This window comes from Semicossyphus pulcher, unplaced genomic scaffold (assembly GCF_022749685.1).
Source record: "Semicossyphus pulcher isolate SPU_LCO1_2020_fin unplaced genomic scaffold, fSemPul1.0.p SCAF_4, whole genome shotgun sequence".
Classification (NCBI taxonomy): domain Eukaryota; kingdom Metazoa; phylum Chordata; class Actinopteri; order Labriformes; family Labridae; genus Semicossyphus; species Semicossyphus pulcher.
In genome coordinates, this window is record NW_027211715.1 from 1395215 (window position 1) to 1412041 (window position 16827).

Below are 16827 nucleotides of genomic sequence, written 5' to 3' on the forward strand. Positions count from 1 at the left end.
GTGGGAGGGTCGAATGTGATGTGTTGCCTCTTGTGACAGTAGGGGGAAGCATTGCTCTGCTGTGGTTTATCAGCTGCACGTGTGTCAGTTACAGGATTCTTCAGGAGTAAGTGACACGAAAAGGTTTAAAAATACATGAAAAATTACAAAATATTGACAGCGTCAGGAGAAATGTCATTTTACGAGCTCCCCGGTGTGTGCTCTGTAAAGAAGCTGCCACAAAGTAAAGCACAAAGAAGTGATCACGTCAATAGATTTTCTTTTAATGTAAAAATACATCATTGCTACAAATCCATGGTTACTGTTTGAGATGAGCATCAACAGTTCACAAGCCACTCCACCTACAAAAAGAATATTAGACTAAAAAAGTAATAAATATAAAACGTTGATAAAAATGTAAAAAAAACAAAAAGACTCGTACCTGACTATTAAAAGTTTAAAAATGTTTTTTTTATAATACTTAAAAAACCTGAAATATGATCTCAGGACAGTTCAATAATCTCATGAATGTAACAGAAACACAGTTCAGCCTGTCAGCAGGTCAAAGTGCCACAACATCAAATAATCCCCTTTTATGAGAAACAAACTATAAATGTGTTTGTTAATTCTGCATAGAGAAGCACAACAAGCTTTCTGTAATACTGAGCAAATGTAAACGGTGAAACCAGCTCCAGACAGAGGCAGCAACATTATGTAAAGACCTGACAGCACGTCCACTTTGGTTGTTGGAAGGATGAAGGTACATCACTGTAAATAACTTATAACAGTGAGCATGTAAAGGTGTAAAGAGTGAATGAACAGATAATGAGCGTGTCAGTGCATCACTGTGCTTAAAGGCATCTAAAGTTACATTCCTTGTAAACAGCAAACCAGAGAAGGCAATAAAAATACGGATTGTGCCTTTAAAATAACCTTTTAGGAATAATCCCGTTTCTCACACACACCGATGCGTCCAGCTGTTCATTACGTCGTCCCAACATTTAACGCTGAACGCCCAGTCAGGAAATGATGTCATATAAATAATGTTTGTTCCATGTTCCCCCTCGTGTACAGTATCAAAATACACATTTAAAACACCAGCTAGAAAATCCACCCACAGTCCCTCTGGAGGGTTCACAACCATGGCAGCAGCAGGAGACGCTCCCATCACTTCCTGCTAAAATACTCCACAAATAAAAGTTGCATCAAAATACACTTTTTCCCGTTTAGAGTAAAAAATACTAAAATCCAGTGTCTCTGTCATACGACCACCTTCCCCTTGATGTCCAGCTTTGTGCTCTCGCTCGCTTTGTTGGTCTGCTCCTCCGTCAGAGTGATGTACGAGTACACCAGGCTGCCCGCAATACTGCAACACACACACACACACACACACACACACACACACAGACACACAGACACACACACACACACACACACACACACACACACACACACACACACACACACACACACACACACACACACACACACACACACAGGAGACATGTTCAAGTACACAGAAGGAAGCTAAACACACCTTCATGCTTGTGTTTCACACGCCCACTCGGCAATCACAATCTGGTTTTTAGCACCAGTTTTTTTCGCTTAATGTCGTGTCGATGGCTGCAGGGAAATTAAACTCAACGATCAGGCTGTCGGTCAGCATTAAGCTGAACATGTCGCAGCACATCAGTCATAAATTCATCACATTTCACAACATGATCCAGCAGGCACTTTGACATTCTTGCAGCTGATTGGCTCTTTCCTATCAGTGATATCTGTGTCAGCGCTCACTCTTCCTCTTCTCAACTGAAATAAGACTTACACATTTTAAGGAGGAACAGTAGACACTCTGTAAAGCTAATATGCTACATGCTAACAATGGAATATGTGATGATGAAATATAGGAAGGTGCAAAAGGTGCACTCCTCTTCTGACAGTCTCGTTTAATGTAAACTGAGTCACAGGGCTCATCTCACACACACGGCGTGGTGTTGCCCATCACTGTGTTTCAGATGAAACCTTTACTGCAGGACTCGGGGTTTCCTCACCCACATGACAAGTGACCAAATTAAATTAGGATTTATGAACCATTTGTTGGCAGGATGATTAATTTAGCTGAGACGGAAATCCTCTGCTGCCCCTTCTGCTCACTGGATTCAATCTGTGTTTAACTGTAAAGTTAGAAAAACTAAACACTCTTGATCTGTTAACAAACTCGATGTAATCTGGTAATCTCTAATTCTTTACTCACGTCAAGCTACTACATGTGCAGGGCTGTGTTCTCTGATCTGGTTGACAAACAGAATCAAAATACTTTTGTGTTTTTCGGTTTCTCCTTTTCTTTTATCGTTGACGTCGGGGTTCTCCTGCTTCTGTCAGTTTCTTTACTTGTTTAATTAAAACAAAGAAATGGAACGTGTGATATACAGTCGGGCGTTTAACAAGCAGCTCTGTGAGTAACAACAGTTTCACCACAGCACACAGTGATCTCTGCAGGCGGAGTTTCAGTGCTGATTAAGACATTTCAGAACAGCCCACAGAGATTTCATGAAGGAGAGCAAATTAAAACTGTCACGCTCCCGAGTTATTTAATTACTCAGTTATAAATCTCATCTTTATAAAGCTTTTATATCAGCACTGCTCATAAAGACTGTGTACACTCTGACCAACACGATCTGGATAGTCACAACACGTTTTTATTTTCTTCTTTACAAAATTAATTTATGAGTTTCATATTTTTTACTTAAACTGTCTCAAAGATTTAAATCTCTTGGGAGCCACCTACTGGCCAGATTTCAAAGGAACTGCTGGTGGCACAAGATGCTCGATAAAATCTGACCACGGTCATTAGGATTCATCTTCTGGGGAACATGTGATAAAATTCTTCGCCATCCGTGCCATCATAAAGAAATATTTGTGCCAACTGTTAGCGTGGCCATAAACAACACGACATGATAAAGTGAGGATCCATCTATGAAGACAACTAGAGCAAACATTAAAGAATAAACCTGTTTTTTTACCTGATATTCAAACCTATGAAGTTTGTCCAGGAGAAGATGTAGTCTCCACTGAACACCATCCCGATGTAGGTCACCAGCACATTCTGCAGAGAGACGAGAGATTCATGACTTTACTGTGTTCAGTTTATTTAACTTCGACCTCACATGACTCTGCCGCCTACCTTGATGCAGCCGACGATCGTAGTCGTTAACGCGGAGTTGTATTGTGTACACAGCACAGTGGAGTACATCAGAACAAACCTGTTAAAAAACCGTGTCCTCATATTACACACGAGTCAACATTTATTCAAGCAGGAGCCAGATTTCACAACTTTAGCTCACAGTGACTCTTTGTTTCAACACTGAGATTTCAACCACGATATCACAGCGATTCCACAGAAACATTTAGTTTAGTCCAGATGTTTAACTCTGGCTCAGAGTGACGGTCCTGCCTTCTTGTTGATCACAATGAGTCGGGCTGATTTCTTACCCCATGATGCAGGAGAGGATGAACTGTGTGAGGAAGAACACATCTGACCAGCCTTCATACTCCACCGCCTGACAGGAGAAACACAGCGTCAGAAACAACTCAAACACAGAGATACAGTTTCACAGTTTGATCAGGTAAGTTCATTACATGGGCGTGTGCTCAGGTATTCAGTGGAACAAAGGACATAGATCACAAGCAGCTTTCCATAGTTGTGATTCCATTCAATTTCTTTTGATGTGTGTTCAGATCAAAGGTAAATTCTCCCTCCAGATGTGTCTGCTAAGTAAACGCTGTCATCTCTCGGTTCGTCCCATCCCCCGGAGGAGCGCCCGTTCATCTGTCTGTGCTGAGTCTCAGTCTCACTGTAAACAGGAAGTTACACAGAGGCTGCACTCTGGCTTACTGCAGCGGGATGAAGCCCAAACAGAAACAGATTCTCTTGTGATCGACTTTAATGAACGGCTCTTCAGTTTGCTGAAAGAACAACATCATGATGCAGATTAGGAACAACATGAAGCTTTGTCAGGTCTGTCCTCAGGAGGAGAAGAACACTACTTTAACATGAGACGGAGGGCGGAGCCATCGTTTATGATGCATTCAGTCTGGAAATCTAAACGCTGACGGCTTTCATGACACAGTGTCAGATTTGTTTCAAGTTTTTGATCTAGAACAGATCGTTAGCTGTTAGCTGTTAGCTGCAGGTGAAATCTAAACCGTTGTCAGATGAAGCTGATGGGAGCCGGACCTGCTGCTAGCACACTAATGGCCTACAGAGGCTGATATTTATAGCTCCGTCCACCAGTCAGATTAGAACTGCAGAGGCCTTTTGGATGAGAGGTCAACGTCTTCAAGAACTTCAACCAGGTCCAGCTGCCTTTGGATTAAGCTTAGAATCGCCATGACCTGGATGACTGAGAGCCTTCACAGACATGCTCCACACGGACTGTTTCCTGCATACGCCGCAGCCTGCTGATACGTTATTGGTCAATACTTCTAGGACTACAAGTGTACGACAAACGGAAACCAGATCACTTCCTGTGCTAACAATCTGGTTGCGCGCCGACATATTCTACATTTTTATGTAGAATCTGTTCGGAAGCAGAATGAAAACAAGTCTCTTCATTCATCAAACCACCTCCAGCAGAAACATGGAGAGAGGTCTTAAGAAGTTTGTTTCTATTAGACAGGTTTTAATGGTTTCCTCATGTCAGCTGGTGTCGGTGAGGCTGTCTGAGGAAGAAGCTTTATTTAAGAAAATCCTTAAACGTTTTAAACGGTCCTGTTTTTACACAGGTAGCTAAAAAAGTTTAGTAAATGCTCCAGTAGATTGTTTCAGCCGGCAGCAGTGACACAGGCTGTCATGGCTGCAACGTTCTCCTTGGTTGCAAATGCCCACAACCAAGTTCTTGTTGTTGCCACTGACAGGCTCAGATTGTTATTACACCTTTCATCAAAGTGTAAACCAGGAACCAGAAAACTATCATTACAACTCTCTTCAAAAGGCACCAGATTCCATCGACAAAAACACAGTAATTTTACATCACAAAGCAGACGAGGTAAAATTGTTCTAGTGCTGCCTCGATCTACTGGAGCAATCCCAAACTCTCTGCACCCGTTAAGACCCCACACTATGTAACCACCAGGCTGAACATACAGATATTCACCTTGAATGCAACGACGGACCTTCCATAAAAGCCAACAACCAAATCAAGCCGGCTTAAAAAATGCTTTTATGTAACTGTCTTATCGAATTTGCAGCTTTCGTACAGCTGTGTGCCGACATAAAGGTTCATGAAAAAACAACTCCTTACATACTTTTAAATGCAACGGGAGCTTCAGTAGCGTTAAAAAGGAACTACTCTGTATGTGTACAGAGGTTTTCTGGCCAGCAGAGGTTGCAGGCTCGGCTGTAATAACTCTGCTTGCTGCATAATGGCAGCTTTGTGCCTCTGAGGCCGCTGGGCCCCAGCTGGGCAAACCAGAGGGTCTCTGCCAACACTCACCAACAAACACACAGCTCAGACTTACAGCACACATACATGCTCACTTCAGGTTGAGATTAAACCTTTAAAAAGCACCAACACCACGAACTAAAAACACACTTAACTCGATGGTTAAACTAGAGGACAACATCTTGCAGAAACAGAGGATGTTTGAGGTTTAAATGACGTTTAGAGCTCACAGATAAAAAAACAACAAACAAACAGGGTCAACCTTCTTACCTTCTGCACATCTCCGATCACATGAGCCAACAGCAGAGTAGGAAGGATCATAAATAATGCATTATAATACAACAATCCATATTTCCCCAACTCCTGTATGAGAGAGAGAGAGCATGGAAACAGATGGACAGGAAGCATCAGAAACATGAAACACAAGCAGAGCCAGAGCACAGAGGGTTATTCACTAAGACCTTCAGTGCATTCCTCACTAACTAACATACAGATGTCATGCAAGGCCGCAATTCACTGCAGAACGTCTGATTCTGCTGCTGCACGTGCCTCCATGTTTCACCCCCACACACACACATCTCTCCATCACGCTCCCTGTTAGCAGCTCTGCAGACATCAGACTAAATGTGGATACAGTTCTGCCTCTGCTGTAATGTGAGATCTGAGCAGTCGGCTCATGTGACAGGAAAAACAACTAAAACGAGCTCCAACCTATGTCTGACTCAACAACCAACAGATATTAACCTGTCTGTATTCACGAGAGATTTAAAAAGCGAAGCAGAGAAAAGAAGTTACAAGTGAGATGGCGGTAGAACAAAGCGTCATGGTGTTTTTGTACACTGAGCTCCTTCATGCAACACGCTGAAGGACAGGTTTGGTCCTCGACATTCACCAACATCAGCTCGATGCCAAAAACAGCACCAAGCCAACAATGCTCACTATTCATCGGAGGACGCTGCCACATACCTTCGCATCTAATTTTTGTTTCACATAGGCTCCGTTGGCTGCAGTCAGGACGTCGTTCAGGAGGATGAACACGTAGCCTTGCAGGTCAAAGGACAAGTCAGCACTGCGAGCGGAGAGGAGAGAAAACCACAGGAACATTTAGCTTTGGGCATAAGGCAGGAGACGGTTGTTTCCATAATCCTTTTTAAATTGAGCTTTAATACAAAGCATACAGCTGGAGCACACCTTAAATAAACTCTTAGGTTGAACAGGTGAAACGTATTTGAAGATAGAATTTATGTCCCAATATGCAAACATTTTTTTAAAGGATAAAACAATAAAAAAGCCTTTACAATGTGCTCATAAAAACACACTTATCTCAAACTATAAAATGTACAGAGCTCCAGTTACTTGTAGAGTGTAATTAAACAATAAGGTACGTATTGTATTAGATCAATATGTTTATTTGGGTTTATTTAGAACATTTTATAAGCTTACCCAACCTTTAAGCTGAAGTTATACAGATACTAAGGATGTGAAGCATTTAGAAATAGAAAGAAATCACAATAAGCAAGAATACCAAAGTAAGCAGTCTCAGGTCTCAGGGGTTAATTACATGTGTGTAATGACCCTGCAGACAATATAACTGTAGTGAGGACATCAATCAGGAGTGGACGAGCCTTTGTAGTCGAAGTAATTCTGGTTGGGTTTACAGCCGGAGACACCTGGGTGCAGCAGGACTTACCTTGCAGCTATGAACGCCCCGAGCATCATTGTAAATACTGTCAGCTGCACCGGCCGGGAGAACTTCTTCCTGCAAAAGGTCAAACAGCAGCAGAGCAATGAAACTCAAGCTGGCAGCTAATAAAAGCACAAAGAGATCAGTCTGGTGTGTCATTAAGACAAAACGGGGTTTTGTGGATTATTTGATAGCAACGCAATAACAAAACTATTATAAACTTTATCTATCTTTATCTAGCCTAGCACACCTCCCACTACAAAGCTGTGTTTGTTCTGTAGGTGAGTAAAGTGGATGTCTTGTGTAAAAAAAGAAAAATCATTTGATTAGAGAAAGAAACGTTAAAGCTGAACTCCAGTTATCCTTCAAATAAGAGGAAACCCATAATAACAAAACATAATAAAATGATGTCGCTGAAATAGACGTTAGTGGCAGCTCGGCTAGCAGCCCCATGACTGGACATCCTGTGTCTGCAGACGAGAGGAAGGAAGGCTCACTTAAACTTTAAACACAGGGTGTGTTTGTTTTAAAGAGGACACCTCTGCGGAAAGTTTGGCTCACATAAACCACATAAACAATGAACACTGAAGGAATCCTGATGTGACAACGAGCTGAGCTACTGTTGAGGTTAGCTCTGCTCACAGCTCCTCCTGATGCCCTGTGTCTGCAGAGCGTCGCAGACACACTGAGTTTAACATGAAACTTTCTTTTTTAACTGGTTTTATTTGTGTTGAAGAGGAGGAAGCCTGACATATGATTTGGCCTCTGTTAAAAACCTTGTTAACGACAAATCCTGCAGGAATACTAACGTTAAAAAGGTGATTCTTCTGACATGATACTACTTTTTTTAGTATTTAACTCTAAACAAAAGAACACAACCTTAAAAATGTTTGATACACAACTTTAGTTAATAAATTAGTTAAATCTTAAGTTTAAACTACTGAACCCTCTGGTTTCTTCAGGCCTCTGTCATTATCAGGAGACTCCTCAATCCATCAGCACCATCAAATTATATACCGTAGTCATAATTCTGCCGTCTGGCCCAGCCCTGCGGTGATCTTACTTGAGCAGGAGTCCCTCAGCCAGCATTGTGAACAGGATGGAGAACCTCCTGAGGACCGTAAACATGGGCAGGCTGGTGGGAGAGGACAGAAATCACATCATTAGCAGCCGTGCCCAATGAGCTCATGGTGAGACACTTTAAATCATCATCCAGCCCAGATAGTTCACAGATGAGGACTTACTTCAGCCTCTTGGTTCCAAACAGACCAGTGATTTGATTTCCCACATAGAGGAGAGGTAGAGGGAACGTCTGCAGGACAAAAAATATGCAAATGTTGAGAAAAGTGTCCAAAATGGGTGCAACACAAAGCAATTAGACACACCCAGGCTTTCTGTGCAGAAGCTGGCTGCACAAAACCTAAAGACATAACGAGTATCACAAAGGTATCAACTTCCTTGGTTAAAGGTATTTCTGCTTCAGGCTTTGTGTGCGTGCACACCATTTGACTCTGCACAAAAAGGAACCATCACAGGCCTCTCCTGGTCAGACTGTTATAATAAACAGCCATGAAGAATATAGAAAAGTTTGTGAGCCAAAAAGCAAGCACAGAAAAATGATTTTGTTAATGCAAAAATTACTATAATTATTTTACCACTTAATGCTCTCTCACTGCCTGCTTATTTCTAACATGACTACTGCACATTATAGAGCTCTTAATCTTTAAACAAAGATTATTTAAAGTTTAAGAGCTCTACAACACGATGGATATAAGCAGGAGGCACTGTGAGAACATGATACACGGAAATCACTTCAGTTTATGGCCAAAATACAGTAAAGACTATTTATAACCCTAATCTGTGTCAGATATATGGAGCAATCATAAAAACATAAACCACAGTGGTTTGTAGCTTCTCTGTCCTCGTCAGGCTTTAACTGTGAGGATGATCTGCTGTGTGAAATTTGAAGGGTTAATATCACCGAGCGCAAACTGGAAACAACAAAAGGAGGAAGACTGGAGGAGGGTTCTCCATTTTTGTGCATAACATGGAGGTTCCTGTGATGCCATGCTGTACCTGCACAGTGTCATTCTGTGGCTTTACTAATGCAACGATACAGTTTAACAGGTGTTTATATACAACCTATTCCCTCAGCTGACCATGTATAACACGGTCAGGAGAAGAATCAGTGAAAGGAGGACACTGATTAAAATCTGAACATAACCTCCTCCAGAGCAGGTAAGCATGAGTTAACCTGGTGATCTAGCCAGGTCTAAAGAGAGACATTTATGACAGTGAAAACACTGGCTTTAGGCTCAACATACGTCGCTTATCCATTAATCTGGTTCCATACTGCACCCTCTGACAATGCACTGTTGTATGTAAAGTGATGGATGGAAGAATAGCAAGGTGTTTGGAGGTCTCACCTTGCGAGGTATGCTCTCATCACAGTCCGGGAAGGTGATCACCCTCGCAGCCCTGCCCACCCACAGCACGACCACTGTGGCCAACATCTGCACAGACAAACACACATGATTCAACAGAGAATGAATACCTGCTCTCGGGTGCAGGTGTGTATCTGTGTTTTCAGCAGTTAACTTACCTGTCCGATGCCCACACATATTGAAGAGGGGAACCTGAACAGCAGAGATGAGCCCCGTTAGTTCCGGTGTAACATTAAGCATAAATACTACTAAGTTAACGTATGGCTTGCTAACATGCTAGTCATTTCAGTATGTACTTTCACCGCTAAGCTAGCCAAAAGTTGCCGCTAGCTAATAAAGCACCACTGTGAAACAGCCAACTCAACTTCAGACGCTGGCTTAGCTAACATGTTAGCATCTAAACTGACATTAAAAACAGTTACAGACGTCACGGTGATCGTTACCTGTAGTTAGTGAGGATGCTTTTGTTCACCACGACGATGAGAAACGAGCTAACACCGTAAAATCCGGCGGCGAACAGCTTCACAAACACAGGTTTGTCCGCCATCCCCGACCACTTCTCATTCCTGATTGAGAGTCTGTTGCTGCTCTTCACCCGCTGCTGCCATCACTGCACCGCCTCGCGCGCGTGCGCGCGTACACACACACACACACACTTATGACACACACACAAACGCGCACGAAGGGTGGTGGTAGTTTCTCAACTTCCGCCTGCAGCCTGAACACCAGAAAGACACATCAGTACTTGACTGTAACTTACATTAACGAGCTAACCCAAGTCTGAACAGTCAATCACAGAACTCCAAGTACTACGGAAGATGATTAGGGCCAAATTTTCCTGTTTGAGTTCTGACTTCTTAATAAAAAAACGTACTTTTTTACTGCGGAAGGGGGGGTGGGATCGTAGTTAAAGACATTTAAAAGTAGATAATGTGAAAATTATGTCAGAATTCAGAGAATAGTGTAATTCTGACTTATTTTTGCTGAAACCCCTCCGCCGCCAAAAAGCAGAAAACTGTGCTCAGGGTGATTTAAAAATGGCGTCATAACATACTTTGTCCAACAGAGGGCGCTCTGCAGGACATGCAGCAGAACATCACAGCTGAACAGACACCAATCCTCTTTAAAATTAGATTGCAATGTATTATAATGTTAAATATTCTTTAATATTCCTTTTTTTTTTATAAAGAAAGCAGCCTTCTGAGTGTTTTTTGACAGAGTAGCATCCTTAAAAAAAGTTATTTATTTATTTATTATTATTATTATTATTATTATTATTATTATTCCATTTCCAGCTCAAAATGTCACCATGTTGGAAATCAGTGATTTTTTGTCACCTCTAAAATCAGTATCAGTGTCGTAATCCTAATTGGACAGGCGAAGCAGAAGGATTACTTATATGTATTGATTTGAAGCAGTTTGTATTTAAAGCAGGAGCCTGAATATATATATATATAATTAAACTCATTCACTCATCCCTCCAAAGTAAAAGCATTCATCTGCTTCTTCCTCTAACAACTAAAATTAATACATGAAGCCTCTAAACTTTCTACTGTATTCATGGTTTATTACTATTTAAGTTGAAGGTAACTAATTTTGAGTAAATAAAAATGTGTTATTTTATGTTTCTGTGCTGTTTTACAACGAGCCCAGAACAAAGGAAAAGCACAAAATATTTGAGGTGTTAATCTGAAACGTGACGGCTCAGTGATCCTGCTTTTGTTGGTTTAACAATTGGCGATAGAAAATTCAGACAAAATATAAACCGGACTGGAGAACAAGGTTACATAACAAGCATTAACAAAGCTCATTAATACATACAATGCTATGTACACTCAACTTCTGATTGTACAGTAATTTATCATTTATTCAACTTCAGGGCTACAACCAATTATTTTTAATTACTAATTAACCTGTTGATCATTTTCTCCATGTAATGATGATTTGTTTTGTCTATAAAATGTCGATCAGAGTTTTCTAAAGCCCAACATAACGTCCTGAAATGTAGATATTCAGTTTACTGTCATAAAAAAAGAAACCTGAAATTATTCACGTTTAAGAAGCTGCAATTAGAGATTTAAACTTTGTTTCTTAAAGATAATTGCTTGAACCAATAATTGTTTACCAAATATTTTGCATCAAATCTGATAATTGATGAATAAACGATTCTAATTGCAGCTCAGTTTTAATATTTACTCACAACTGGTACATTAAATGTTCTCGTGTTTTCTGGATGTTTGTGGGACCTTCAGAAGTCAGCTTTCTGCCCCTGCTCCCCCAGAGAACACTTTTAGTCCAACAAGCAACCTGCAGGTTTTTATCTGAAACTGGACGAACATCACCCAAACTATTAAATCCTGTGGGGAAATATTTTCTTTTCTTTTCTGTGCAGTCGGATTCAAAACATAATTTCCACCTGACGTCGTCCTGCGGAGCGAGGACCACTGAACGGAGGCCAGCTTCCTGACCTGACCTCACTCAGGCTCATGTGTATTTTGGCAGCTGGTTGTGGGATAAAAACCTGACGTGTCCCTGATAAGAATTGTGTCTGTGCATGTGCCACGTCGCCTGACAGAGAGCAGAGTCACTGAGTGAAACCTTCATTCAGTCCTTTTCAGAGACAGCAGCTGAGGTGAGACATGTCGGGCCTGAACGCCTCCCTCGGGTACTTCGTGTCTGTGGTGATCTTTGCAGCCTCAGTGAGAGCGCTTCTGAGGAAATGGCCTCGCTTCGGGTTTGCTTTGGAGTTTGCATCCTCCTTCATGCTGGTGGCGTGCTGGCTGGAGGTGCAGACCATCGTGGAGGTGGGGGAGTGGGCCGGGGGTCTGGGCCCTGATGTGACTGTGACCATGCTGTTTGTGGTGCTGCTGACTAACGGTGTGGTGAGTGGTGGAGCATCAGGGAACCCCATCCTGGTGCTGCTGAAGTTCCTGCAGCTGGAGACCTCCACCCTGCCCACCCTGCTGGCTGTAGCTGCACAGTTCCTGGGGGCCCACCTGGCAATGCTTGTGGCCGTGTACTACTGGAGTCTGGAGCTCACTGACATGCACATGATCAAGAACCTGATGGCGCGGGAGTGCAACTCGTCCCTGCTGGTGTCTCTGCTGCACGGGTTCTTCACTGAGTGTGTCTGCACGCTCGTCTTCAACCTGATCTACCTGAGCCTCAGACGCAGGTCGGCTCTGATCCGGGTCCCTCTGATCGCCGTCCTCCTCATGTTCCTGTCCCACACAGGTGAGTTGCAGGTGAACCCAGCCCCTACTGTATCATCACTGCAGAAAAAAACACGTAAAGAAACTTTGTAGATAAGAACATTTTAGTTTTAAAACTTTTGCAAAAAACAAACAATAAAAACATCTGAGCAACAGACACACTAAGTGCGTGTGCAGTCTCAGTGCATCCACATACTGCAAACTGTGCTGAGAACTCTCTATGTTAAAACACCTTTACCCCCCCGCCCGGCTGGTACAGTCGAGAGCTCGAGAAAACAACAGGAAAATGGAGTAAATAAAATGTATGGATGGAGGTCTGCTTAGGGCTTCCGTAGAAAGGAGCGTGTCCACGATCATGGCAAAAAAATGGATCAACCTGATGAAACAGTGCCCTTTAGTTTGATAGTAAAAAGATAACCAACCCCGACCGCCTCCTCATTTACTCATGGACTGGATTCTCCTGCAATTGTGAGGTACTGGTACTTGAGTATTTTAGTTTGGTGCTACTTTATCCTTTAAGTCAACCATATTCAGATGGGAAGGTATATAACATTACAGGCTTGTTCAAGTAATCCGATGGTTTCAAATATTTTTGCGGCTGACGTCCTACAAAAAGCAGTGTGTAGGCAGGATCAGTTCTAGAAAACAGTATAAGAAACTGATTCTTCAACTTTAACTGATGACACTGCGAAAAAAAAGAGAACAAACTCCCCCTCTGATCTTATTTAAATACCTGACTCTAATACTGAAAATCTTAGGGTCGATACCAGTAAGACTTTAACTAACTCAAAGTGGGGTCCTAGGACCCCTGAGGGTCCGCGAACCATAGCCTGGGGGTCCGTGAAATAATTATAATACATTTATTAGAAATGATAAAATTGTGCTGTATCATTAAAAACTGCATGTCTACAGATGAGCAACATTTGTGCCGATGAAACAAGCATATCGTGTCCATCACTCCCTCCCATGTTAGCTTTGGACCAATAGAAACTGACTTGATTGTGACACATCGTGTCAATCTGTCATGAATCACTGAACTCACTCAGGTCACAATGAACAGGTCCTGCTGCTGCTCATCTTCTGGAAGCTTTCAAGATCCATTTATTTAAAGTATAAATGCTGTCAAGTTGAGTCTGCAAGCCATTTAAATGAAATGAGTCTTTGGTTTTAAGTATAGAAGTGATATTAACATGATTCAAACCAACATGTTTTTCTGTTTATCTCTATGTAACAGGTCTGAAGTATTGAGGTTAATAGTTTTACAATACAAATAGTTCCACTGGCATCTAAAAGAGCAAATGTTAGTAAGCATATGCTTTATAGGTGTTACGATAATGAGGGGTCCTTGGAAAATGTTCTCCCCTGTGAGGCGTCCCTGGCCCCAAAACGTTTGAGAACCCCTGATCCCAGTGACATGTCTGCTTCCACTTTCTTTGTAGCATCTTAAAGATTGCTTGTTACTCTTTGTTAAGCAGCTTCATTTGTCCCATTTTGCAGCCAGAGGTTACACCTCCGCCTACATGAATCCATCTCTGGCTTACGGCCTCACCTTCTACTGTCCTGGATTCACCTTCCTACAGTATGCAGCCGTGTACTGGCTCGGCCCTCTCATAGGTAAACTACATTAAAACAAAATACATGTGTGCAGCTCTTTAGAGGAGCTTACTCTGTTTACAGTGAATGTCTGTTTTCTAGGCATGATGCTGGCTCTGCTCCTGTACATGGGCCACATCCCGAGGATATTCGCCAAGAACCTTTTGTACTACCAGAAGACGCGATTCAGAGTGCCGAAGGGCGACAAAGGAGAGAAGAAGAAAATGTGAAAAAGGAGATACTTCTTTTTTTAAAATCAACCTTTTAGGAAAGTACTCGACAACAAATGTTCAAGAGACATTCATTTAAAGTAACAGTTCCGTGCCTGTACAGAGAATGTAAAATATGAATAATAATAAAATAATTTCAGTTTTTGCATCCTGGTCAAGTGTTTTTAATAAAATCCTTTAAATCCACCTCGTGTTCAACGCCACCTGCTGGTAGCATCAAAAATTACCCTGCTATAAAAGAAACGTTCACACAGGGATACAATGTTCGATTTTTGCCAATAACTGACATTCTGATGCTGCCAAATGAGCATAATCAAAGCATTATCTTAACGGCCTGTCACACCAGCAGAAGAACGTATTTGAGGCAGATAATGACATCTCATTTTAAAGCTTTTATCGACACAGATGATGTGCCACAATTATCGTGCATCCCTACTTATTAAATCAATAAAAATACTGAAGAACAGAAGTTTTGCCATTTAAATAATATTAAACTAAAAAATATGGAGAACAATAAAGCCCAAAATATTTTAACCTAAAATAAACAGAGATATCAGTCCTTCTTATTTCCAGAGGAGGGCTGCTGCTTCTGCTTCCTCTGCTGCTGTGTGGAGGCAGCGCTCTGAGAAGACGCCGACCCACCAGACTTTGGGTTTTTGGGCTGCTTTTTAGCTGAAGGGCCTGGATCTGTGGATGAGACAGAATATATTAACAGTTAATAAAATGTGTTTGCACTTCTCTACCTAACAGTTTAAGACACATTAGAAAAAGAGGCTTTCACACAATGAGACTTGATGCAGCTGTGTGGACGCTTAGAAAAGCACAGTATGCTAACAGAAATTGTCCTCCGTGAGAATGATGTACGGTGTGAAGGTGGAGTTGGTTACCTGGCTGTTTCTGTTGCTCCAGCTGAGCCTCGGGTCGATCCACCCATAAACAATAATCTGGATTATTCAGTAACGTCTTGCTCTGCCCGCAGCTGAGACACCTCATCACAGTGAAACTCGTCTTTCTGTTTTTTCCTAATGAGACAAAGTCAACAAAAGCAGGTTAGTTACTCGAATTCTTGACATTACTCAAACAGATTAGACATATAAAGGAACTGCTGAAAGAAACTCAAGATCATCTAATACATGCATTTTACATCGAAATGAAGCAGGAAGCATAAACAGCAGGCGGTGGACTGTTACTATAAGCTGACTCACTTCGTTGTCTTGTTGTGGCAGTTACACCAGGGATGAGCGGGGAGCAGCACTTCTTACATAATGTTCTCTTCACTGACGGATCTCTGCAAGAAAATGAACACGTGTTGAAAACACTTTAACTGTATATTTTTCTTTTGTCAACCAAATCACCTAATGACACTGAAACTAGAGTTTTGTCCTGTTCTTTCTTACATACCTTACCTAACTGTGGCTCTCTGGGGCCTGTTGGTTCATATTTAAGACACAATTTGTTTACATCGGGTCATAAATATGAAGTTTAAGTATTTGAAGGGGTTCTGATATTTCCTCTAATAGCTGGGCATTGTAGTTTTTAGTAATCACCACCTAAACAGTAAGTTATTGTGTATTTTTAAAGGACTACTTCCAGCAGTCCACATGTGGTGCTGTTTTTCTTAGATTGAACGTATTAAACAATACTTGTCTTCAGTTGGATTCATTGTTTTAGAGTTGGTTTTTCATGGGTTTTGTTCACGTAAACAAGGAGATAAACTGTTAATAAGATGCCATAAATTGTTAAAAAATAATTAAATAATAAGCTGTCTTTAGCTGTATTTACGCTTATGTGCACAAAACGAAAAACTCAAGCGAGAAACCACACCAAATTTAGATGATTTACAGGGAAGCGAGGACAGACTTCCTGTGACCCTGCCTTCAAAATAAAACGAATATGACACTTTATATTATTGACACGTAACTTACTGTCTGAGAACCAGACGTCTCGCAATGGTCCTTTGTGTGAAGCAGTAGAATCGAGCCAGCTCCATATTTTCAGGGTTTTGAGATAAAACACAATGTGCCGCCTGTGGAGGGAGGAAACCGTTAAATACAACCGGCTTAGCATGACGGCTAATGTGTTAGCCACGTGACTACTACGGACACAATTTAACTGTATTGATTATTTCCTACCTGATAAAGATAGTTCATTCTTTGGTACGCCTCTTTGTCTTTTAGCTGCCCTGCCATTACGCTTAAAGGTCCAAAAATAACAGCTGTGCTCTCGTCTTGATGTTACAAG

General features: G+C 41.6%; 3 protein-coding genes across 3 annotated transcripts; 1 reads left to right on the forward strand and 2 right to left on the reverse strand.

Moving 5' to 3' along the window:
• Positions 1 to 242: 242 nt before the first annotated feature.
• Positions 243 to 10144, reverse strand: LOC138607588 (nucleotide sugar transporter SLC35D2-like). Its single transcript, XM_069680221.1, has 12 exons — positions 9995 to 10144; positions 9710 to 9743; positions 9534 to 9620; positions 8352 to 8419; positions 8171 to 8242; positions 7114 to 7182; positions 6390 to 6492; positions 5694 to 5786; positions 3472 to 3539; positions 3164 to 3242; positions 3003 to 3085; positions 243 to 1345 (listed from the first exon to the last, which is right to left on the reverse strand). Exons 1-12 carry the CDS (start codon positions 10096 to 10098, stop codon positions 1240 to 1242), a joined length of 966 nt encoding a protein of 321 aa, XP_069536322.1. The 5' UTR covers positions 10099 to 10144; the 3' UTR covers positions 243 to 1239.
• Positions 10145 to 12190: 2046 nt separating this feature from the next.
• Positions 12191 to 14586, forward strand: aqp12 (aquaporin 12). The gene is made up of 3 exons (XM_069680473.1): positions 12191 to 12785; positions 14261 to 14377; positions 14459 to 14586. Exons 1-3 carry the CDS (start codon positions 12191 to 12193, stop codon positions 14584 to 14586), a joined length of 840 nt encoding a protein of 279 aa, XP_069536574.1.
• Positions 14587 to 14629: 43 nt separating this feature from the next.
• rpp21 (ribonuclease P 21 subunit) lies at positions 14630 to 16823 on the reverse strand. Its single transcript, XM_069680439.1, has 5 exons — positions 16719 to 16823; positions 16512 to 16612; positions 15792 to 15874; positions 15474 to 15608; positions 14630 to 15273 (listed from the first exon to the last, which is right to left on the reverse strand). The coding sequence occupies exons 1-5, from the start codon at positions 16773 to 16775 to the stop codon at positions 15140 to 15142; spliced, it is 510 nt and encodes a 169-aa protein (XP_069536540.1). The 5' UTR covers positions 16776 to 16823; the 3' UTR covers positions 14630 to 15139.
• Between the last annotated feature and the right edge of the window lie 4 nt (positions 16824 to 16827).

Excerpts from the sequence above, each read along its gene's own strand:
- LOC138607588 (XM_069680221.1), bottom strand. The coding sequence starts at position 10,098 with ATGGCGGACAAACCTGTGTTTGTGAAGCTGTTCGCCGCCGGATTTTAC. Across the intron at positions 6,493-7,113 it reads GGGGCGTTCATAGCTGCAAG|TGCTGACTTGTCCTTTGACC; the intron begins GTAAGTCCTGCT and ends CTCCGCTCGCAG. Across the intron at positions 3,243-3,471 it reads ATCCTCTCCTGCATCATGGG|GTTTGTTCTGATGTACTCCA; the intron begins GTAAGAAATCAG and ends GTTTTTTAACAG.
- aqp12 (XM_069680473.1), top strand. The coding sequence starts at position 12,191 with ATGTCGGGCCTGAACGCCTCCCTCGGGTACTTCGTGTCTGTGGTGATC. Across the intron at positions 12,786-14,260 it reads CATGTTCCTGTCCCACACAG|CCAGAGGTTACACCTCCGCC; the intron begins GTGAGTTGCAGG and ends CCCATTTTGCAG. Across the intron at positions 14,378-14,458 it reads CTGGCTCGGCCCTCTCATAG|GCATGATGCTGGCTCTGCTC; the intron begins GTAAACTACATT and ends TCTGTTTTCTAG.
- rpp21 (XM_069680439.1), bottom strand. The coding sequence starts at position 16,775 with ATGGCAGGGCAGCTAAAAGACAAAGAGGCGTACCAAAGAATGAACTAT. Across the intron at positions 15,875-16,511 it reads AGACGTCTGGTTCTCAGACA|AGATCCGTCAGTGAAGAGAA; the intron begins GTAAGTTACGTG and ends ATTTTCTTGCAG. Across the intron at positions 15,609-15,791 it reads TGCCACAACAAGACAACGAA|GAAAAAACAGAAAGACGAGT; the intron begins GTGAGTCAGCTT and ends TTGTCTCATTAG.